Here is a 24,865-nt window from a genome sequence, read left to right on the forward strand (position 1 = left end):
TAATAATAATAATAATAATAAATGTTATTTACTATTATTTTTTTAAAAAAGTGCTCATTTGATTTTGAGCACTTCCAGTGTACATTCTGCAGGTACTGTAAGACGTTACCTCACAAAATCTCTAAGGTGGATATTCTTTATTTAATGTGTACTTATATGAAACCTGGAGCTCAAGGTGAAGGAATTTGCCCAAGGCTGCACGTGTACTATCGTGGCACTAATTAGCCATGTGAACTGAGATGCATTACTTCAGTTTGCTCATTTCTGAGTCAGCCTAGCAAGATGACTTCTAAGAATCTTTTCCAGCCAGGCACATTGGCCTGTAATCCCAGCACTTTGAGATTCCAAGGCGGAAGGGTCGCTTGAGTCCAAGAGTTGCACAAACACACACACAGATTAGCCAGGCATGGTGGCAAATGCCTGTAGTCTCAGCTACTCAGGAGGCTCAGGTGGAAGGATCACTTGAGCCCAGGAGGTTGAGGCTGCAGTGAGCCGTGGTCAAGCCACTGCACTCCATCCTGGCTGACAGAGTAACACTCTGTCTCTAAAAAAAAAAAAAAAAAAAGATTTTTTTCCAGGGAATAATAAAGGAAGCTAATATTTATGGAGCATCTACTGTGTGCCAGATACTTTGCATACGTTATCCCATTTAATGCTCTTATCCCTGCAGGGAAAGTATTACATTTGTTTATCACTTGCAGAACTAAGTGATATTTACCACAGAGTAGTCAAATATTTTTAAGCCCAAAATCAAGTGGTATCATTTTTCTGCTGAGAATGTTTCAGTGGTTTCCTTTGCACTTGGGATAAAACTTAAATCCCTCATCCAACCCTTGCTCCAGCCCTCCCCTTTCCTTCTCCCACATGGTGCTTTGGCCATACAGCTCTTGTGGCTGATCTGAACTGACTGAGCTTTTTACCCTTTTGCTTTTGCTGTTCTCTCAGCCTGGGAACCCCCTGGTTACCTCTTGGCTTGCTTGGCGTGGTGGCTTACACCTGTAATCCCAGCACTCTGGGATGCCAAGGTAGACGGATCACCTGAGGTCGGGAGTGTGAGACCAGCAAGTCACCTCTTGCCAGAGACCATCTTTGTCCATTCAGTCTGAAGTTCTTTCTCGTCTCATTTCCCCATCATTCTGTTATGCTACCTTGTTTTATTTTCTTCATTGTGTTTATTGATACTTAAAATGATCTCTTTTCTGTTGCTATTTGACTCTCCCACTAGAAAGTAAGCATTGTGGGTTGGGTGCTGTGGCTCACACCTATAATCCCAGCACTCTGGGGGGCAGAGGCAGGCAGATCGCCTGAGGTCAGGAGTTCGAGACCAACCTGGCCAACATGGTGAAACCCTGTCTCTACAAAAAAATACAAAAAATAGCTGTGTGTGGTGGCTCGTGCCTGTAATCCCAGCTACTTGGGAGGCTGAGACATGAGACTCGCTTGAACCTGGAAGGCAGAGGCTGCAGTGAGCTGAGATCACACCACAGCACTCCAGCCTGGGAGACATAGTGAGACTATGTCTCTCAAAAAAAAAAAAAAAAAAGTAAGCATTGTGAGGGCAGGTACCTTATCTGTTTTGTTCATTGCTGGATGTAGTTAGTATATAGCAGTGTCTGATGGATGGATAGATGGAGGAATGAATGAATGAGACTTGACAAATTCAGCTCACTTGTTCAACGCCCTGCAGCTCTACGGGATGAAGCTATACTCCAGAGTCCTGCTACATTGGCTGCATGGCCAGCTGCTGGGATCTGAGCGTTGTCAGATAAGCAGTCTATCAGAGAACAGACTGATCTTTTTGGCCTGCCACCAGCACAGGGGTTCATCCACAGCTCTGTGGAACCAGCACAGAGAAGTTGCTTGCTCCTCCAAAATGCAACCCACAAAATTTGGCTAAGTTTAAAAACAAGAATAGTAATGATCTGCACTTCCTTTTCTTCATTGCAGAAAGAGACATCGGGAAGATTCTGATGTGGAAATGGTGGAAGATGATTCCCGAAAGGAAATGACTGCAGCTTGTACCCCCCGGAGAAGGATCATTAACCTCACTAGTGTTTTGAGTCTCCAGGAAGAAATTAATGAGCGGGGACATGAGGGTACGTAAACGCTGCGGCCTGCCTGGGATGCATAGGGCCTCAACTGCCAAGGTTCTGGAAATGGATAAAGCAGTCATGTTGTCAGAGTGGCCACTACAGTTTTGCTGGGCAAGCTCCTCTTCCTTTACTAACCCACAATAGCATCAGCTTAAAGACAATTTTTGATTGGGAGAAAAGGGAGAAAAATAATCTCTGTTTATTTTAATTAGCCTTAATTGGTATTCTTGTTAAACCATAGGAGTCAGAGTAAATCAGTCATTTCACCAATTTTCAGTTTGTTTCTGTCTTAGCTGAAAGCAATGTAATGGTCAGCAAAATTCTTATCTTGTGTACTGAATGGCATGTCCTGTTGCTGAAAGTGCACAGCTTGGGAGGTAGCCATGAGCTCAAATTCTGGCACTACCACGTCTCTTTTGTGACCTTAGACTCCTGACCTAACCTTTCTATGCCTCAGTTCTTTTTTACCTATAAAATGAAATTAATTTTACCCTTAAAGATCATTGTGCTGTTTAGAGATAAAATGTAAATAATAACACTTGTTACAGAGTAAGGAGCTGACACTTATATTCTGAAGACAAAGTAGTAAATCATTATCATCTTTGTCAGAAATAGGTTTTGAGAATACCCGAGTATAGAACTATCTTGATCCCTGTTACTTCAAAACTAAAATAATGGTTTTAGGAATTAAAAGGTGAGGCTAGTCACCTCCAAGGGATGAACTGACTCAGGGATTGAGGTGTGTAACAGTGAACTGGCCCAAGCAACAATCCTAACCCCACTTTATGAGTGAGACAGTAATGGTCTAAGTGTAGACATTGTCTAGGGCTCCAGTAGGCAGCTCTGTACTTGAGAACTTAGCAGTGACCCTTCTATTTTTTATCTATTATACTTTTTTTTTTTTTTTTTTTTTGACACAGGGTCTCACTCTGTCACCCAGGCTGCAGTGAATTTTTTTTTTTTTTTTTTTGGTAGAGATAGGGTTTTGCCATGTTTCCCAGGCTGGTCTTGAACTCCTAGGCTCAAGTGATCCTCACCTCTGTCTTCCAAAGTGCTGGGATTACAGGTGTGAGGCAGTACACCTGGCCTATTACACATTTCTTAATTAAGGTAGTCAAATTTCAAAACTGTTGCAAAGTGTATCTTAAAATATAACAATGTGGTTTAATTTTTAAAAGAAATGAGTAGCCAAGGAGCAATTCTGTGCCTTTCCCACTAGTCCCTAACCTTTTAAAATAGCTGCTTCTTGCCCGGGTGCAGTGGCTCACGCCTGCAATCCCAGCACTTTGGGAGGCCAAGGTAGGCAGATCACGAGTCGAAACCATCCTGGCTAACACGGTGAAACCCCATCTCTACTAAAAATACAAAAAATTAGCCAGGCGGGGTGGTGGGTGCCTATAGTCCCAGATACTCGGGAGGCTGAGGCAGGAGAATGGCATGAACCCGGGAGGCGGAGCTTGCAAGTGAGCCGAGATCGCGCCACTGCACTCCAGCCTGGGCGACAGAGTGAGACTCTGTCTCAAAAGAAAAACAAAAAACAAAACAAAACAAAACCATCTGCTTTTGATTCAGTGGCTTCTTTAATTTTTTCAGTCTCAGTCACCACTTGTCTAAGCAAATTCAGGAAAACTTCAACTTGCCTTTCTACATTTGTTCCCTTTTCTTAGCATTTTGGGCCTTTGTTTACATGTGGGAAAAGACCCACAGGTCATCTCTCCCTTTGGGCAGGATACAAACTTCCTGTGACTGAGGTTTTGCTAGCTGTAGAAGTGGCTGCCAATTGGCTTCTGGTTTTTATTTCCATGATTTGCTCCAGTTGCTCTTCCCTTCCATCATTGTTAGCTTTCAAGCTAGGAACTTTTAAAATGCTTTTAAAAGGTGAGCTGTTACTTGATGCATTTAGCAGTCTTCCTCACAGTGGTTTTGATGGACAGATTCCCTCAGTTTGGAAATTATGAGTTTTCTTTAAGGGTTTGTCTCCCTCATGTATAGCAGGCTGTTGAAAGTTACAATGTCAATAACTTTCTGAATAGTATCAAACTGTTTTCAGTGCAGTGTATTAACAAAGCTAACCTGCCTCAAGTTTGGTCAGCTTTGGAGTCTTGCTGAGGCTAAAATGATAAATCTAAATGATTTAAAATTGTATATTCCTACACAGTATCTCACTTAATTATAGAATAGTCTTGTGAGGGAGGCAGAGCAGATGCCATTTTCTCTATTTTAAAGATGAGGAAAATGGAAGGGAAAATGGAGAGGACAGACCAATTGCAACATCTCCACAATCAAAAACAGGCCCAGGTTCCTGCCTTGTTGGTGGTGGGTTGCTACTGGCAGTGGCCTTCATGCAGGAAGGCTAGATGCATAACCAGGTCAACAGCCCTTGCAGGACAAGCATGCCATGTAATTCTGATTCCATCGACTGGGGCTGGTGTTTTCAAACATGCTGGTGTAGGTCTTACAGACGGAGTCGCCTGTGCTGTGGGGAATGGAATGTGCTCTTGCTTTGGAGCCAGAACTCCTCTGAAGCTCCCACCACCTACACCATTCAGAGACCAGACAGAAATTTGTTCAACATTTTGGGCATGATTTTCTTGCTTTGTAAAATGTGCTACACTGCAGCCTTTACTGGGCTGTGGTGATGAACACTTAAGATACTGTGTGTGTGCTTTATAATCGGTAAGGCACTGTTCAAGGAGAGGGACCTCTGCCATGAGCCCCTACCCGCTGGTGTCTGGTTGACACCCAAAGCCCCAGCCTGGGAGAAGCTGATTCTCTTTGAGTTGAATGCTGTATAGGGATTTGACTGAGGCTCAGATTTGACGAGGAAGACCACTAGCTTTAATAGACCAACAGGCTGACTACTCCCTGATGAAGTTCCCCAGGTCATGAAAGAAGTAAGAGATACATTCCTTGTCACAGCTTTCTTAGTTGCACCTGACCTGTATGATTATTTGAGCAGTGTGTTGTCTGTGCAGGGATCATGTTTGTGGAGCTCACTGCCTCGTCCTTGGTGCTGAGCAGAGTACCTGACATGTACACTCAGTAGATATTTGCTAAGGGAGCAAGTCAGTGATTGAGAGGAGCAGCCTGGGAGGTAAAGCCCTAGAATCTTTATTTTAAAGGGATGTCAAAGTTGAACGTTCAGTTAGACAGTTCTCTTGAGTTTAGGGATTTACCCATACATGGTGGACACATTTTGAGTTAACAAGTGAGGTTAATTTTGACAGGTTCCAGTATCCAGGCAAGCATTCTATGGAATAAGGCTCATCTCAGGGATTAGTAATGACTGAATTTACTTACTGCTAGTCCCATAATTTTGATCTGTTAATTAATGGGGTTAAGAAATGTCATAAGCTATTTGCTACCATTTAGAGTGAAAATACCCTTAACGTTTTTTGCCTCCAGATATACACACTTAATTTCATTTTCTTGCTCTTTGGTGAATAGTCCTGGGTCTGAATGTATATATTCATGGTTTGTCACTAGGTGACAGGTTTTTTTGGTACAAGAAATCAGTTCGGCAAACATTTGTCAAGTAACTTCTCTGTAAAAAATGTACTGTGCCAAGCTCAGAAGTAGGAAGTGAAATGGATCAACTATGACCCCTGCTTTAAAGAATACCGTGGTGTTATCTGGGAATTGTTTAGGTAGAATGAAAGAAATCCTCTAATAGAGATATGAGGCCAGTTCAGCAGAAAGCCAGGGTGAGATCTCCTGAGAGGGATGGAAGGGTGTCTGGATTATCTCTGGTAACAGCAAGGGTACTGGCATACAGTGGCCATTGGAAGACAGTCAGCAGGGGATGGGGGCATTTACCCTTGCAAATGAGCATTAGGAACTAGAGGACTGGTCGCCCTTTCTTCAGGTTTGGTTTCCCTTGCTGCTTCTCAGAAAAAGATGCTGAGACTCAAGGCCTCAGTTATGAACTCAGATATGTGGTTTGGCTTTGAAGTACAGACGGATTTTGTCCGATTTTGGCAGGGAAATGCCTGCAGACCAGCACTATGGGGATATTTAGGTTAGGGACGAAATGAAAGTTGTTTTAAGTCCTGATAAGAGGCTGTGAAGAGGTACAAGAAGCCTCACAATGCCCAATGAAGAAAAGCCCTGTGCTTGGTGCTGCTGCCTCCCTTCCCCGTCTTGCTGGCAGGGCTGCGCTTCAGTAGCTCTGGATGCGTCAGAGCAGTCCATGGACATTCTGTGTGGAAAATCTCTGACTGTTTTAGTGGATTACACTGCTCTCCCTTTCCTCCAGTGCCTCATTATTCAGGATTATTTGATGTTCTCCAGCTTTTAAAATAATCATTTTCCGCCTACGCAGAACATCCTGTAGAGACATCGAGTTTCCAGTGGGAACAGAGAGGAATACTTACTCTAAAAATGAAGATAATAAACCTCTTTTTATGGAGTGGGGGATAGTATTGCAGAACTTCTATAATAGTATAATTCACTTGTGGTGCCAAAGCTTAAAAAGAAAAGTATAGTAAAAACATAATGTATAGGCTTATTGCTGTGCTATGACCCATGCTGTTTTCTCCAGCCTCTCTTGTCCCCACTCTTCCTTTTTGCTGGTGATATTTTTATTTATTTCATGAAAACAAAGATACATATACACACACATAGATATATGCACAAGTATATATATATGTGCATAACACACACATACATATACATTGGTAAATTTAAAAATCATATTTATAAAATATATGTAGCGTCTACAGAAAAACATGAACACTTGTGACAATAGCACCTGCCTAAGAAATGGGACATCACCATCACCTTTGAGGCTCTTATGTGCTGCTCCCCTGTGCCATTCCCTTCCCTTCTTCTTTAGAGGTGATTACTATTCTAAATTTTGGGATTATTATTTCCTTTTTTTATTATAGTTTTTTTATTACAGTTTTATTACCTACATTTGTAGTCCTAAAAATTTGTTTAGTTTTGCAAGCTTTAGATTTTATAAAAGTAGAATTACACTGTAAGTTTAGTTTTTCTGCAATTTACATGTGGCTATACATATATTCCTAAGATTCATCCATCTTGTTACATATAGCTCTGGTTTACCTTTTCTGTATAATACAGATTCTGCTTCATGAATTTACAGTTCATTCATTCTTCTGTTGAAGGACAGTTGGAGGACTCATATGGTCTCAGTCCCTGTGTCCCCACATGCCACCTTGCTTCCCAGCCTCATATGAGTTGATTGGTGGCCTAGCATACTGGATGAGAAGCTCTAGGTCATATATTTAAGAGAATTATTGCTGGGTCATAAAATGACAGATTATTTTCCAGAGGGGTCATATTCATTTATATTATCACCAATAATTATACTGTCAGATTTTTACCAGTTTGATGATTGTGAAACAATATCTGATGGTAGTTTTTATTTGCTTTTCTTGGTTGCAATAAAGTTAAATGTATTTCAGCCAGTCGCATTGGCTCATGCCTATAATCCCAGCACTTTAGGAGGCCGAGGTGGGTGGATCACTTGAGGCCAGGAGTTCAAGACCAGCCCGGCCAACATGGCAAAACCCCATCTCTACTAAAAATATAAAAATTAGCTGGGTATGGTGTCACATGCCTGTAATCCCAGCTACTTGGGAGGCTGAGGCATAAGAATCACTTGAACCCAGGAGGTAGGTGGTGTTGTGAGCCGAGATTGTACCACTGCACTCCAGCCTGGGCAACAGAGCAATAAATAAATAAATAAATAATCAATAAATAAATTAAGTATATTTCATCAACTGTTAAGTGTGTGTTCAAGTTTTTTACCCAATATTTGATGGGCTCTTTTTTTGTCTTTCCTAACTAATTTTTGGAGTTTTTGATATATTCTAGATAGTAGTGAGTTACATGAAAATATCTTCCCCTAGTTTAGGGATCCCCTAGTAACATTTTAAAATGAATACTTGTTTTAGGAACAGAAATTCTTAGATTTAATGTAGGCAGATTTTATCAATTGTTCTTTACAGATTGGCTTTTTAGCTTAAGAAATCCATCCTAACTTTGCGATAATTAAAGATATGCTCTTAGATTGTTTCCTAAAAGACTCATACTTAAGCCTCTAGCCCACCTGGAGTTGATTTTCACAGATGCTACATTTTTTACTAGTTGTAGATTGGCCCCTTTGTAGAGCAAGTCTATTAGGTGCCATTTTTATGGCAGCCTGTGCTCACTTTGTGTCTCTGTCACATTTTGGTAATTCTCACAATATTTCCAACTTTTTCATTATTACTATATCTGTTATGGTGATCTGTGATCACTGATCTTTGGCATTACTATTGTAATTGTTTGGGGCACCATTAAGCTCACTGTCTTATGTGGACATAAACCATGCCCACATAAGACAGTGAGCTTAATTAATAAATGTGTGTGCTCAGACCCCTCCACTGACTGGGTGTTCCCATGTCTTCCTCACTCTCCTCAGGCCTCCTTATTCCTTGAGATGCAATAATATTGAAACTAGGCAAATCAATAACCCCAAAGTGTCCACAAGTGTTTAAGTGAAAGGATGAGGCCGGGTGCAGTGGCTCACGCCTGTAATCCCAGCACTTTGGGAGGCTAATGCGGGTGGATCACCTGAGGTCAAGAGTTCGATACCAGCCTGGCCAACATGGTGAAACCCCGTCTCTACTAAAAATACAAAAATTGGCTAGGCCTGGTGGTGGTCGCCTGTAGTCCTAGCTATTTAGGAGGCTGAGGTATGAGAATCACCTGAACCCAGGAGGCGGAGGTTGCAGTGAGTCGAGATCATGCCATTGCACTCCAGCCTGGGCAACAGAGTGAGACTACGTCTCAAAAACAAAAACCAAAACAAAACAAACAAAAAAACTGAAAGCAAGAACTTAATGAGAAAGGCATATTAAAAGCCAGTATAGGTTGAAAGCTAGGCCTCTTGTGCAAGTTAGCCAAGTTATACATGAATGATAAAGCAAAACAGCTTTATTGCTGTAATAAAGTTTTGGTGGTCTGGATAGAAGATCAAATCAGTCACAGCATTCCCTTAAGCCAAAGCCTAATCCAGGGTAAGGCCCTAACTTGCTTCAATTCTTTGAAGACTGAGAGGGGTGAGGAAGCTGCAGAAGAAAACTTGAAAGCCAACAGAGACTGATGAGGTTTAAGGAAAGAAGCCACAAGTGCTGAGGTAGACACTATAGCAAGTTATCCAGAAGATCTAATTGATGAAGGTGTCTTACATTAAACAACAGATTTTCTATGTAGACAAAACAATCTTCTATTAGAAGGTGCCATCTATGACTTACATAGTTAAAGAGGAAAAGTCACTGCCTGGCTTCAAAGCTTCAAAAGACAGGTTGACTCTCTTATAGGTACTAATGCATCTGGTGACTTTAAGTTGAAGCCAGTGCTCATTTGCCATTCCAGAAATCCCAGGGCCCTTAAGAATTATGCTAACTCTACTCTGCCTGTGCTCTATAAATGGAACAACAAAGCCTAGATGACAGCACATCTTTTAGAGCATGATTTACTGAGTATTTTAAGCCCATTGTTGAGACCTACTGCTCAGAAAAAAAGATTCCTTTCAAAATATTACTGCTCATTAACAAGGTACCTGGTCCCCCAAGATCTCTAATGGAGATATATAAGGAGATGAACACTAACATGGCATCCATTCTGCAATCCATGGATCAAGGAGTGATACTGACTTTCAAGTCTTATTTAAGAAATACATTTCATAGGGCTCTAGCTGCCATCGATAGTGATTCTTCTGATGGATCTATGCCAAGTAAATTGAAAACCTCTGGAAAGAATTCATCATTTTAGATGCCCTGAAAAACATTCGAGATTCCTGGGAGGAAGTCAAAATATCAACATTAACAGGAGTTTGGAAGAAATTGCATCCAACCCTCATGGATAACTTTGAGGGGTTCTAGACTTCATTGGAGGAAGTAGCTGCAGATGTCGTGGAAATCACGAGAAAATTAGAAGTGGAGCTTGAAGATACGACTGAATTGCTGCAATCCCATGATAAAATTTGAACAGATGAGGAGTTGCTTCTTATGGATGAGCATAGAAAGTAGTTTCTTGAGAGAGAACTTAATTCTGGTGAAGATGCTGTTAATATTGTTGAAATGGCAACAAAGGATTTAGAATATTATATAAACTTAATTGGTAAAGCAGCAGCAGGGTTTGAGAGGATTGACACTGGTTTTGGAAGAATTTCTACTGTGAGTAAAATGCTATGAAACAACATGACAAACTACAGAGAAATCTTTCACGAAACGAGAAATCAGTTGATGCAGCAAACTTCACTGTTGTCTTATTTCAAGAAATTGCAACAGCTTCCTCAGCCTTCAGCAATTACCACCCTGATCAGTCAACAGCCATCATCAGGGCTAGATCCTCCACCATCAAAAAGATAACAATTCGCCAACAGCTCAGATGACTATTAGCATTTTTTAGCAAAAACTTTTTAAATTTTATTTATTTAATTTATTGGAGACAGAGATTCACTCTGTCGCCCAGGCTCACTGCAACCTCCACCTCCCAGGTTCAAGTGATTCTTGTGCCTCACCCTCTCAGGTAGCTGGGATTATAGGCATGTGCCACCACACCTGGCTAATTTTGGTATTTTTAGTAGAGACAGGTGTTTACTATGTTGGCCAGGCTCGTCTCGAACTCCTGATCTCTGGTGATCCGCCTGCCTCGGGCTTCCAAAGTGCTGGTATTATTGGCATGAGCCACTGTGCCCGGCCAGCAAAAAAGTGTTTTTAAATTAAGCTGCGTACATTGATTTTAGACATAATACTGTTGCACATTTAATAGATTACAGTGTGGTGTAAACATAAGTTTATATGCACTGAAAAAAAAAAAATTTCACATGACTTGCTATATTGTGATATTGATTTTATTGCTGTAGTCTGGAACTGAACCTGCAATATCTCAGAGGTATGCCTGTATCTACTTGTTCTGTGATACTTGTTATTGTCAGTTTGTTTGGATTTGCCACATATTATCTGATCATAATTCTTTCCTGTAGCTGTTTTATGGTCTGCCTGAACCTTTAGTGGGGACTTTGGTGGCTTAGTCCTTTCACGCCTAAGACAATAGAAGTTCTAAAAACTGGGAAGTCCAAGATCAAGGCCCCAGCAGATTTAGTGTCTAGTGAGGGCCCGCTTCGTCATGCATGGCGCTGTCTAGCTGTATCCTTACATGGTGGAAGGGGATAGCTAGCTCTCCGGAGTTTCTTTCATAAGGGCTAATCCCGCTAATCCCAACAATGAGGGAAGACCTAATCACCTCCCAGAGGCCCCACCTCCTAATAGTGTCACCTTGGGGGTTAGGATTTAACCTGTGGATTTTGTGGGCACACAGACATTCAAACAATAGCCATGGCAAACTTTTTTTGCTTTGTCTAATTCACTCTTATTTTGAAAAGTATTTGTGTTGGGTTTAAAACTCCAGATTGGCAATTATTTTTTCTTAGTGCATTGAAGGTAATAGTGTATCATTTTCTGATTTCTGCTCTTGCTCTTGAAAATTCAGCTATCGGTCTTAAAATTTGTTACCTGTTGAAAATTCAGCTACCGGTCTTGTATTTTATTTACTTAGTGGGTAATCTCTCTTCTTTCTGAGTACCTTTAAGATCTCCTTTTAAAAATACCACGTAGTAACCTTGTGTGTCACGTGTGGATTTTGTTGGGCTTGCTAGCTGAGACTTGACAGTTTTCATCACTTCTGGGATATTCTCAGGTATTTTGTCTTCGAAGTCTTCAGATACTGTCCTCTTCCTGCCCTCTCTCCGACTCCTTCTGGAACATGAGTTATGTATTTATTATCTCCCATGTACATAAGTTATCTTTACATATTTTCAGTTTCTTTATCTTTCTGTGTTACATTCTGGATAATTTTATTGATCTACCATCCAGTTAATTACCTTGTTAACTTTGTCAAATCTGTTTTTAAGTTTATCTTGATTTTTCTTTTCAATTATTGTATTTTTCATTTTTAAAAACTTTATGTGCTCATTTGGAAATCTTGATCCCAGGAGATAGTGGATAGTGTTCTGCTGTTTACTCATGGTTTTAATACTTCTTTTTTTTTTTTTTTTTTTAAATTTTATTTTTTATTTTTTTTATTTTTGTCCTTTTTCTTTTTTTTTTTTTAATTAATTTATTATTATTATACTTTAAGTTGTAGGGTACATGTGCATAACGTGCAGGTTTGTTACATATGTATACTTGTGCCATGTTGGTGTGCTGCACCCATCAACTCGTCATTTACATCAGGTATAACTCCCAATGCAATCCCTCCCCCCTCCCCCCTCCCCATGATAGGCCCCGGTGTGTGATGTTCCCCTTCCTGAGTCCAAGTGATCTCATTGTTCAATTCCCACCTATGAGTGAGAACATGCGGTGTTTGGTTTTCTGTTCTTGTGATAGTTTGCTAAGAATGATGGTTTCCAGCTGCATCCATGTCCCTACAAAGGACACAAACTCATCCTTTTTTATGGCTGCATAGTATTCCATGGTATATATGTGCCACATTTTCTTAATCCAATCTGTCACTGATGGACATTTGGGTTGATTCCAAGTCTTTGCTATTGTGAATAGTGCTTCAATAAACATACGTGTGCATGTGTCTTTATAGCAGCATAATTTATAATCCTTTGGGTATATACCCAGTAATGGGATGGCTGGGTCATATGGTACATCTAGTTCTAGATCCTTGAGGAATCGCCATACTGTTTTCCATAATGGTTGAACTAGTTTACAATCCCGGTTTTAATACTTCTTGAGCATGCTGAACATACTTATTTTATGTTATTTGCTGATCTTTCCAATTCCTGAAACCTTTACAGGTCTCATTCTGTGGATTCTTCCGGATTCTAATTCATGGGGCTTTTTTTGTAATTTTGTAACTGTTAATTCCTCATACTTTATCTGTGGGGAATTACTTGAAGCCTGGCCTGACAATGAAATTCTGCAGAGAGAATTTGCATTTGATTCTACTAGGAAACTGGAGGAACAGTCAGCCCCGATTATCAGTTTAAATTAAAATCTCCGCTTAAGGTTTTCAGGTACCTGCTTAGCATGAATCCTGACTGGAAAAGCATATGAGGACCAGTTTATGATTACAGATTCACAGGGTGTCATTTTTTCTTCCAACACCAATGCTAGAGGTGGCAATTTTGCTTACTGCCCTTGGAGGGGCAGGGAAGTGGGCATGGGCATAGTAGTATGGTTTTCCTTTTCACTGGGGGTGCAGCCTTTGGAGTCTCAGCTTCATGTGTTGGGAAAGTGGCCTCCTAGTAGACTCTCCATTTCAAACCATTCCATGCTTTTGTCCTCCTTTTGCCACCTTCAGAGCCTGTGAAAACTAATGTTTGTGATTCCTGAGGTTTCTCAAATGTCTTTGGATAAAGTTGACTTCAGAGATCTCGTTACCTGAGTTCCTACTTTGTCTTAGATTTTGATCCTTGGGTGTCTTTAATCTTTTAGCAATTCCTTGTTGTGTGTTAAAAGATTAGTTCTATTTTATTCCTCATTTGTGTTTGTTTTCACCAGGAGGCTCAATTCAGGCTTCTTTGCTTACTTGGTGTCTCTAGCTCTGGTGCTTGGTGCTTTGGGCAATGAAGTGGGGTTGGTAGGATTCCATTACTTACCTGTTTTTTGGTTTTATTTTTTGTTTTGCAGTTCTTCGGGAGATGTTGCATAACCACTCCTTCGTGGGCTGTGTGAATCCTCAGTGGGCCTTGGCACAGCATCAGACCAAGTTATACCTTCTCAATACCACCAAGCTTAGGTAAATCAGTGAGTGTGTGAACAAGCAGAGCCACTAGAACAATGGTCCAGGGAGCACAGGCACAAAAGCTAAGAAGAGCAGCATGAGGTAGTTGGGAGGGCACAGGCTTTGGAGTCAGACAGATGTGGTTTCAAATCCAAGTTCGACCATTTCCCATTTATTTGACTGTAGACAAGTTACTTTCCTAAACTATGTCTCAGATTTCTCATCTGTAAGTTGTGGTATTACTAGTTAATGTGCAGGGGTTTTGTTTGTTTGTTTGTGAGGGTAAGAAATAACCCAAGAAGCCTAGTCCTTGGTAGTTGCTCAGCACCCTGTAAATGTTGTGAACCAGGTGGTGAGGGTTTGGTGCTGCTAGAGAATTCTCTGTATGCAACAGAGTATTGTAGGTGATGCAAGAGAAAGAAGACCTGATGCCTTCTTTCCTCCCAGCTTTGAGAATGGAGCAAAGGCCTACTCCAGCCACCAAGCAAGCCAGTGGGCTTGATCAGCACAGGAAAGGTGACCCCATCAGTTTCATTTGACTGTTGCATGGCTGGCAACGTTTCTATTGATTGTTTCCAGGGACCTTGGTAGATGAGCTCCTGTTGAGTCTAGAATCTGTATTAAATCTATTCTCAAATAGGTAATGCATATGGGAGGATGCTGCCACCTTGCATATACTAGACATCACCTACCTACTGTGAGACTCTCCCTCTAAGCCCTGCTGTGGCCTCAGAGTACTTATTGGCCCTGTCAGTGGGGCAGCCACTATACATTGCATGGAGTTGGTACATGAGATAGAAACCTATTTGCCATCCCTTGAAACTGCCCCAGTCCAGAAGCTTCCTGTTAGCACATGTACCTCCTTGTATGTATTCAGAACTCATTCCTGCTAGGCTCGGAAACCCATTTGGTGCAACTCTGTTCAAGTTCCATTGTCTGCTTTGAGAATGCTTGGGCTTGTATAGTGAGCTGTCACTTTTCAATTTGTTAGGAATTCTACTCCCCTTGCTTTTTCTTTTCCAGCATGTCTAAGGGAATGACCTCTAAGGCCCCAAATCACAGTTGCATTCATGTTCTTTCATCTCACAGATACAAATTCAGGCCAGTCCCAGATTTGCAAAATGTGAATTGGTTTTCCAGTAAGGGGGTAGAAAAACATAGGGAGAGAACTGGGTTCAGAGTTCAATATCTGGATTCAAGTCCTTCCTTTAGCACTTTACTGACATAGAATAACTCAGCTACTCAATAGGTGCCTCAGTTTCCCCACCAAAATGCAGACATAGCAGGTGCTTTGTCTGCTTTGATGAGAAGAAGTCTTTAAGCAAGTCTGTGGGGTTCAATGTGTTTTAAGAACTATAAAGTACCATATAAATGTGGATTTATTCCCATTGTGTTTTTGGAAGTAATTCAATATAGTGTGTACTTCGTAGCTGCTTTTGGACTATTGCCAGCCAGTGTATCATCCTAAACTACATGTCAGCGTAGTATAATCCTGCCTTAGGTCTATTTTTGATTTTTTTTTTTTTTTTTTTTTTTTTTTTTTTTTGAGACAGAGTCTCGCTCTGTCGCCCAGGCTGGAGTGCAGTGGCCGGATCTCAGCTCACTGCAAGCTCCGCCTCCCGGGTTTACGCCATTCTCCTGCCTCAGCCTCCCAAGTAGCTGGGACTACAGGCGCCCGCCATCTCGCCCGGCTAGTTTTTTGTATTTTTAGTAGAGACGGGGTTTCACCATGTTAGCCAGGATGGTCTCGATCTCCTGACCTTGTGATCCGCCCGTCTCGGCCTCCCAAAGTGCTGGGATTACAGGCTTGAGCCACCGCGCCCGGCCGTATTTTTGATTATTTAGGAAGACTCCCTGCCCTCCCTGTACATTTCATATAATTTTTAATAAGTTGTAAAAAAAAAAGTGATTTATAGGATTCTTTGTAAGTGGGGGAAAGGTAAGCAGACAAAAAACTTTTTAAATTTTACTGCAGAGTGTTAGAAACCAGTGTATAGCACCAGACAGGTAGGGACAGAACATGAGTGGTAGTAAGCCAGACTTGGTTTTAGTGCTCTAACCTATCTGTTAGAGGCTGGCCACTCAAAGCCCTGGTTGAAGATGTTGGGAATCCCAGCTCTTTGGAGGGGTAAGAGATTTTGTTAGACCGTTAAGCAGATTCCACAGCCAGGCAGAACTATTTCTGTCTCATCCATGTTTCAGGGATTACTTCTCCCATTTTGTCCCAACTGCTTGTATCTCAAGCATGAATTCAGCTATTCCTTAAACTCACTTCATTTTTATTTTCAGTGAAGAACTGTTCTACCAGATACTCATTTATGATTTTGCCAATTTTGGTGTTCTGAGGTTATCGGTAAGTTTAGATCCTTTTTACTTCTGAAATTTCAACTGATCATTTCTGAAAATAGTAGCTCTCCACTAATATCTTATTTGTAGTATATTAAATTTTTCTAAAAATTCTTAGGATAGTTGCTGTATTGTATGATTTGCATATGGAGGTGTCTATAAGAAGTTTTATACTTTTTAGCAAAATAGTCATTTGGTAGCCAACTTAAACAAATGTTTATTAGTACAGCAGTTAATAAATATCTACTGATCCTCAGCCAGGTGCAGTGGCTGATGCCTGTAATCCCAGCACTTTGGGAGGCCGAGGCGGGCAGATCATTTGAGGTTAGGAGTTCAAGACCAGCCTGACCAATATGATGAAATCCTGTCTCTACTAAATTACAAATATTAGCATGGTGGTGGGCACCTGTAATCCCAGCTACTCAGGAGGCTAAGGCAGAAGAATAGTTTGAATCCAGGAGGCAGAGGTTGCAGTGAGCTGAGATCGCACCACTGCACTCCAGCCTGGGCAACAGAACGAGATTCCCTCAAAAAAATAAGTATCTACTGACACTTAATACTTGGAAAGGGACAAAAATAAACATTGTCTAAAGCCATGGTCCAAATGCAACCCCTACCAACAATTTTAGTCCATTTCTTCCAAGACTTTTTTTTTTCCTATGCTTTTTGTGAAAACTGTCAAAAACTTTTTCAATGCCGAATTTTAGTTCTGAGTTAAAAATCATACTACCTGTTTATATGGTTTCATATCTTCTTTTTTCATGTGATATACTCTATAAAAAAGCCTGCTGAGATTTTGATAGGGATTATGTTGAATCTAGATCAATTTAGGGTGAAAAACTTTTGTTAGATAAATCCCTTAGTATTTCACATTTTTAAATGCTAAATGGTGTTTTTCAAAAATTTTTTCTCTTCTTTTTTGAGACAGAGTCTTGCTCTGTCGCCCAGGTTGGAGTGCAGTGGCAAAATCTTGGCTCACTGCAACCTCCACCCTCTGGGTTCAAGTGATTCTCAAACTGCCTCAGCCTCCCAAATAGCTGGGATTACAGACATCTGCCACCATGCCTGGCTAATTTTTTAAATTATTTTTAGTAGAGATGGGGTTTCACCATGTTGGCCAGGCTGGTCTTGAACTCCTGACCTCAGGTGATCTGCCCACCTTGGCTTCCCAAAGTGCTGGGATTACAGGTGTGAGCCACTGCGCCTGGCCTCAAATTTTTTTTTTTTTTTTTTTTTTTTTTTTTTTTAAGAGACAGGGGTCTCACTCTTGCCTAGGCTGGAGTGCAGTGGCGTGATCATAGGTCACTGAAGCTTTGAACTCCTAGGCTCAAGTAGCTAGGAATACAAGTGCGTACCACCACACCTGGCTAATTAAAAAAAAAAATTTTTTTCATAGAAACGGGAGTCTTGTGTTACCAAGGCTAATCTCAAACTCATGGCCTCAAGTGATCCTTTTGTCTCAGCCTCCCAGAGTGCTAGGACTATAGGCATGAGTTACTTCACCCAGCCAAAAAACTTCGATTTCCTATTGTTTATTTGCTAGTATATAGAAATACGTATAGTTTTGTACATTGATGCTGTATCTTGCAACCTTGTTCAACTCACTTATTAGTTCTAATAGATTTTTTGTAGATTCTATCAGATTTTCTATATATGAACATGTCTTCTGAGAATAAAGAAACTTTTACTTCTTCCTATGCAATCTGAATGCCTTTTATTTCTTTTCTTTTCTTTCTTTTTTTTTTTTTTTTTTTTTTGAGACGGAGTCTCGCTCTGTAGCCCAGGCTGGAGTGCAGTGGCCGGATCTCAGCTCACTGCAAGCTCCGCCTCCCGGGTTCACGCCATTCTCCGGCCTCAGCCTCCCGAGTAGCTGGGACTACAGGCGCTGCCACCTCGCCCGGCTATTTTTTGTATTTCTTAGTAGAGACGGGGTTTCACCGTGTTAGCCAGGATGGTCTCGATCTCCTGACCTCGTGATCCGCCCATCTCGGCCTCCCAAAGTGCTGGGATTACAGGCTTGAGCCACCGCGCCCGGCCTCTTTTTTTTTTTTTTTAAGATGGAGTTTTGCTCGTCGTCCTGGCTGGAGTGCAGTGGCTGGATCTCGGTTCACTGCAACCTCCACCTCCCGGGTTCAGGTGATTCTCCTGCCTCAGCCTCCTGAGTAGCTGGGATTACAGGCGCCCACCACCACGCCCAGCTAATTTTTTTTGTATTTTTAGTAGAGACGGGGTTTCACCATGTGGCCGGGCTGGTCTTGAAGTCCTGACCTCAGGTAATCTGCCCGTCTCGGCCTCCCAAGGTGCTGGGATTACAGGCATGAACTACTGCGCCCAGCTGCCTTTTCTTTCTCTTGTCCGACTGCACTGACTAGAGTCTCCAATACAATGTTGAATAGAAGTGGTAATAATGGGCTGGGCATGGTGGCTTATGCCTCTAATCCTAGCACTTTGGGAGGCTGTGGTGGGCAGGTTACTCGAGGCCAGGAGTTTGAGATCAGCCTGGCCAACATGGTGAAACTCTGTCTCTACTAAAAATACAAAATACAGTTGGGCATGGCAGTCCACGTCTGTAATCCCAGCTACTTGGGTGGCTGAGGCATGAGAAATGCTTGAACACAAGAGGCAGAGGTTGCAGTGAGCTGAGAATGCACCACTACACTCCAGCCTGGGCAACACAGTGAGACCCTGTCTCAAAAAAAAAAAAAAAAAGATAGGAAAAACGAAGTGGTAAGACTGGAAATCCTTCTCTTGTTCCTGATCCTACGGGGAAAGTCTTTTACCATTAAGTATGCTGTTAGCCATAGATAAGTTTTTTGTAGATGCCCATTATGAGGTTGAGAAACTTCCCTCTGTTCCTTATTTGCTAGAGACTTTATTTAGGATTGGATGTTGAATTTTTTTCAAACGCTTTTTTTTTTTTGCATCTACTGAGATAATCATAAGATTTTTCTTTTATAGTTTGTTAATATAGTGAATTACATTGATTAATTTTCATATGTTAAACCAATCTTTACATTCCTGGGATGAACCCTGCTTGGTTATAATATACAATCCTTTTTATATATTATGGGATTTGATTTGCTAAAATTTTTATTGTAATTATTTTATCTGTGCTCATGAATGTTACTAGTTTATAGTTTTCTTTTAGTCTTTGGTTTTGGTATCAGGGTAATGCTGGCCTCATAGAATGAGTTGGTAAGTATACCACACCCAGCTAATTTTTGTATTTTTAGTAGAGATGTTTCCTCCATGTTGTCCAGGCTGGTCTCGAACTCCTGACCTCAGGTGATCCACCCGCCTCAGCCTCCCAAAGTGCTGGGATTACAGGTGTGAGCCACTGCGGCCAGCCTGTTTCATATTTCTTAGGGTAGAAGCTGAGGTCGTGGATTTGAGACCTACCTTCTTTTCTAATACAGGTGTTAAGTGCTACAAATTTCTCTTAAGCACTGCTTTAACAGCATCCCACAAATTTTGATAGTTTGTTTTCGTTTTCATTCAGTTCAAAATACCTTCTAATTTCCCTTTCGATTTCTTCGACCCACAGGTTATTTAGAACCGTGTTATTTAGTTTCCAATTTCTTGAGGATTTTTTAAAAAATATGTTACTGATTTCTAATTTATTTCCATCTTGGTCAAAGAACATACTTGCCTTTTTTTTTTTTTACACTTAATGAAACTTTTTTTATGGCCCAGAATATGGTCTGTGTTGGTAAATGTTCCATATGTATTTGAAAAGAATTGGTATTCTGATCTCGTTGAGTCGAATGTTCTAAGTATATCAAGTTGATAGTGATGCCCAAATCTCCTATGTCTTTCCTGATTTTCTGCCTGTTCTATTATTGAGAAAGGGGTATTGAAACTTCCAACTATAATTATGATTTGTCTGTTCTCTTTGCAGTTCTCTTAGTTTTTGCCTTCATTTACATACACACACACACACACACACACACACACACACACGCACATATATATATAAAATTTTTTTTTTTCTGAGATGGAGTCTCACTCTGTCACCCAGGCTGGAGTGCAGTGGCACAATCTTGGCTCACTGCAAGCTCCGCCTCCCGGGTTCACACCATTTTTCTGCCTCAGCCTCCTGAATAGCTGGGACTACAGGTGCCTGCCACTACGCCCGGCTAATTTTTTGTGTTTTTAGTAGAGACAGGGTTTCACTGTGTTAGCCAGGATGGTCTCAATCTGACCTCGTGATCCACCTGCCTTGGCTTCCCAAAGTGCTAGGATTACAAGCATGAGCCACCGCGCCCAGCCTGTATATTTTAAAGCTCTGTTACTGGGTAGGGTACATAAACATTTAGGATTGTTAAATCCTTTTGATAATGGACTCTTCTATTATGAAAAAATAATGTCCTGTGGGTTTATAACATATGTAAAAGTATGAGTAACAACATAACAACATCAGAAGGGGAGAAATGGAAGATAACCTAGGCATCTTATTTTTAAGCATAGTTTTCCCTTTGTTTCTGCATTAGATGATTGACCTGAAATGTCATTCAATTTAACTTACTCTCCATCCTCACCCCTGCACTTTAGTTATGAGGCAGTACAAAGAAATGATCTGCCTCGTGGTTTTCTAGAAATATGAAAGTTGAGTCCTTAAGGCTACACAGAAGGAAAGTACCTCCCCAGGACTTCACCCTTCCCATCCGTTCAGCAGGCTTTTCATCTGTCGTATCTTCTCTGTTGAAATGGCCATTGACGAAGAGGAGGAAAGGGGTTTTGTTGTGGATTGTTCGGGCACTTCCTTTGGGGTATATGGGGGATGAGTGTTACATTTGTGGTTTCTCACCTGCTATTCTGATAGTGGATTTGTGGGAATTCAGGCTTCATTTGGATACCCCGTTAAAGCTTGCTCCTTCATGTTCTTGTTTCTTCCTAGGAGCCAGCACCACTCTTTGACCTCGCCATGCTTGCCTTAGATAGTCCAGAGAGTGGCTGGACAGAGGAAGATGGTCCCAAAGAAGGACTTGCTGAATACATTGTTGAGTTTCTGAAGAAGAAGGCCGAGATGCTTGCAGACTATTTCTCTTTGGAAATTGATGAGGTATGACAGCCATTCTTATACTTCTGTTGTATTCTTCAAATAAAATTTCCAGCCAGGCACGGTGGCTCATGCGTGTAATCCCAGCACTTTGGGAGGCTGAGGTGGGCAGATGACTTGGGGTTAGGAGTTCAATACCAGCTGGCCAACATGGTGAAACCCCATCTCTACTAAAAAAATAGAAAAATTAGCCGGGCGTGGTGGCATCCAAGCTGCTTGGGAGGCTGAGGCAGGAGAATCACTTAAACCCAGGAGGCAGAAGTTGCAGTGAGCCGGGATTGCACCACTGCACTCCAGCCTAGGCGACAGAGCAAGACTGCGTCTCAAAAAAAAAAGTTCCAAGATCAGGACTAGGCCTTCCCTCAGAAGCAGCAAGTGACATATGTGACATCCTCTCCATTCCCTATTTGCATTTCTAGGTTACATAACTGTACTGTTATCTATTCATGCCTACTTCTGTTCCCAGGGTGAAGGACCCAGACATGGAGAGTCGAATCCCTGCAGGCCATTGTAAATGAGATTATGCCATTTGCTCCCATTTCTTCTTACTCCTTGATCTTTGGGGCTCTCCATCTTGATGTGTTCTTTGGATCATGAACAGATCCAAAGAAAAGGTTGTTCTGCTGTGCTGTGTGTCAGGATGAAAAACTGTTTAAGTGTGTAGGTCTACCCCAAGTGCCCAGCCCAATCAAGTAACATGGTCGCCCAGAGTGGCAGAGAGGAGGACAAGGCCTGGGAAAGCACTGGAGAAATGGGATTTGTTTAAACTATGACAGCGTTATTTCTTGTTCCCTTGTCCTGTCTCTTTCCTGCAAGCAGGAAGGGAACCTGATTGGATTACCCCTTCTGATTGACAACTATGTGCCCCCTTTGGAGGGACTGCCTATCTTCATTCTTCGACTAGCCACTGAGGTCAGTGATCAAGCAGATACTAAGCATTTCGGTACGTGCATGTGTGCTGGAGGGAAAGGGCACATGACCACCCTTTGATATGGAATGATAAAGATGATAAGGGTGGGACAGCTGAAGGCCTGCTCTCATCACTAATATTCATCCCCAGCAATATTCAGCAGTCTCATTTATAGTTTTAATGCCTAAAATGTCATATTTAGTTTTTTAGCTTTAAGTAGTCTGTGATCTCCATTTAGAATGAAAATGTTTAAATTCATACCTATTTTGAGGTATTGAATTCTTTGGACCAGGTGAATTGGGACGAAGAAAAGGAATGTTTTGAAAGCCTCAGTAAAGAATGTGCTATGTTCTACTCCATCCGGAAGCAGTACATATCTGAGGAGTCGACCCTCTCAGGCCAGCAGGTACAGTGGTGATGCACATTGGCACCCAAGGACTAGGACAGGCCCTCATACAATCTTTAGGAAATGAAACTTGCCCATCTCTAAAATTTTGGGATTTCTTTGTACCCAACAAGGTTCAAACACAATAGTCAGCTTTTATTCATGAGTTTTACTTCCATTTGCTGATGTAGAACATACCTCCAGAGTGACCTCAGAAATTGTCAAATGTGAAAGCACAAGCCATCACAGTGAGAAATAGGAGGTTGAGTTAGATTGTCTAAGGCTGGAGAGTCCATATACTCCCACTGTTGGCTCTGAAGTGTGTAGCCAGTCTTCAGATTCTGGGTCAGTCGCCCCTGTATCTCTTAGCTTTTTGCCTTGCTCTTTATCCAACCACTGCCCTGCCAGGAAAACAAGGCTCTATAACTCCTCTTACAGGTCAACTTGACACAAAAAGGGTGCCTGGATTCCTAATGTTTCATTGTCACTTTTCCCAGTCAGATGATAATGCTTTTAAAATCAACATATATTTGGGGGGAGGTTGGAGGGGAGAGTTGAAATATTCTAAGAATCAAAGGGTAGCCCACTTTAATCAGAGTATGACCCCTGATTGGCCACAGTCATCTCCTAAGCAGTGTGAGCCAGTTTCAGATGAGGAGGCTGAAGGCCGCTCGGGCATGCTCAAGGATTCCAAGTCTGTAGGTGGGAGGGCAGAGATTTAGTCCTGTTGGCCAAAGCCTCTAGGGAGTTTCTCACTCCAGTGGAGAAGGCAACACACTTACCAAACTCTGTGGAAACTATCTCATTTGATGTGTGGAAACTATCTCATTTGATTGGAAATTTTACCTCAGGCAAAGGAAGGACAGTTGAGAAAGAACATTTTCTTACAAATGAGACAGCTAAGGCTTACAAGAAGGAGAGGAATAATGAGGCAAAGTAATCCTCATTAATATTTTCATTCCTCCCCTGGGGATTAGAACTATTTTCAGACCCGATTTTAATGGTAAGTTAGGTACTTCCTACGGTTGCCATCCAAATATCAGTCAGGATCAGACATGATGTTAGCTCCTGCTACAATAAAACCATTTTCTCCCTGAATGAAAACAAAGGTTCCACAGGAGACAGTCCCACAGAGCGGTGGCTTCTTTTCCCCCCTTAAAAACCTCATGTTGGCTGGACACAGTGGCTCACACCTGTAATCCCAGCATTTTAGGAGGCTGAGGTGGGAAGATGGCTTAAGCCCTGGAGTTTGAGGCTGTATTGGGCTATGATCACACCACTGCCCTCCAGCCTGGGTGACAGAGCAAGACCTTGTCTCTAAATAAATAAACAACAAAAAAAAATCCTCTTGTGTTCAGGCCTGTGGTATCCCTGAGAGGCTGGTGCACAAGATCCACTTCAAAAGCCCTAGATAACACCAAGTCTTTCCAGGCTCAGTGCACATCCCATCAGCCAGGATACCAGTATATGTTGGGATGCAAACAGGGAGGCTTATGACATCTAATGTGTTTTCCAGAGTGAAGTGCCTGGCTCCATTCCAAACTCCTGGAAGTGGACTGTGGAACACATTGTTTATAAAGCCTTGCGCTCACACATTCTGCCTCCTAAACATTTCACAGAAGATGGAAATATCCTGCAACTTGCTAACCTGCCTGATCTATACAAAGTCTTTGAGAGGTGTTAAATATGGTCATTTATGCACTGTGGGATGTGTTGTTCTTTCTCTGTATTCCGATACAAAGTGTTGTATCAAAGTGTGGTATACAAAGTGTACCAACGTAAGTGTTGGTAGCACTTAAGACTTACACTTGCCTTCTAGCTGGTAGCATTCCTTTATACATGGTGGATTAATTATAAATAAATAGTCAGATGTATCCTAACATAATTTCTTATTTAATTTTATTATTTATATATTGTGTCAGTTCAGAGGCCAAAAAGAGCTCATGAACATGTCGCAGGCTCTGACGGCGCTGACCATGGAGAAGGCTGGATTTGATCATCTAGTGTCTTCAGTAACCAAAGCTAATTATTAAGGAAAAAAACTTGAAGAAAGAAAATAGTCCTTACTTCATCTACAATGAGTTTTTGGTTTTTAGGGTTTTTTCTTTTTTTTTTTTTTTGAGACTGAGTCTTGCTCTGTTGCCCAGGCTGGAGTGCGGTGGCATGATCTTGGCTCACTGCAACCTCCGCTTCCCAGATTCAAGCAATCCTCCTGCCTCAGCTTCCCAAGTAGCTGGGATTACAGGCACCTGCCACCACGCCCGGCTAATTTCACTATGCTGGCCAAGCTGGTCTCGAACTCCTGACCTCAGGCGATCCTCCTG

General features: G+C 41.6%; 1 protein-coding gene across 4 annotated transcripts in view; it reads left to right on the forward strand.

Moving 5' to 3' along the window:
* Window positions 1-24,426, forward strand: part of LOC105480174 (mutL homolog 1) — a 55,794-nt gene extending 31,368 nt beyond the window's left edge. For 2 of the 4 annotated variants that reach the window (XM_071091419.1, XM_071091420.1), the window contains exons 13-19: window positions 1,948-2,096; window positions 13,748-13,856; window positions 16,131-16,194; window positions 21,085-21,249; window positions 22,066-22,158; window positions 22,428-22,562; window positions 24,058-24,426. In XM_071091419.1, the coding sequence (XP_070947520.1) occupies window positions 1,948-2,096; window positions 13,748-13,856; window positions 16,131-16,194; window positions 21,085-21,249; window positions 22,066-22,158; window positions 22,428-22,562; window positions 24,058-24,225 (883 nt within the window). In that variant the 3' untranslated portion in view covers window positions 24,226-24,426. The remainder of the gene's footprint in view (window positions 1-1,947; window positions 2,097-13,747; window positions 13,857-16,130; window positions 16,195-21,084; window positions 21,250-22,065; window positions 22,159-22,427; window positions 22,563-24,057) is intronic. The other 2 variants (XM_011738691.2, XM_011738693.3) reach the window with 1 other exon arrangement.
* Window positions 24,427-24,865: the final 439 nt, after the last annotated feature.

This window comes from Macaca nemestrina, chromosome 2 (genome assembly GCF_043159975.1).
Source record: "Macaca nemestrina isolate mMacNem1 chromosome 2, mMacNem.hap1, whole genome shotgun sequence".
NCBI lineage: Eukaryota > Metazoa > Chordata > Mammalia > Primates > Cercopithecidae > Macaca > Macaca nemestrina.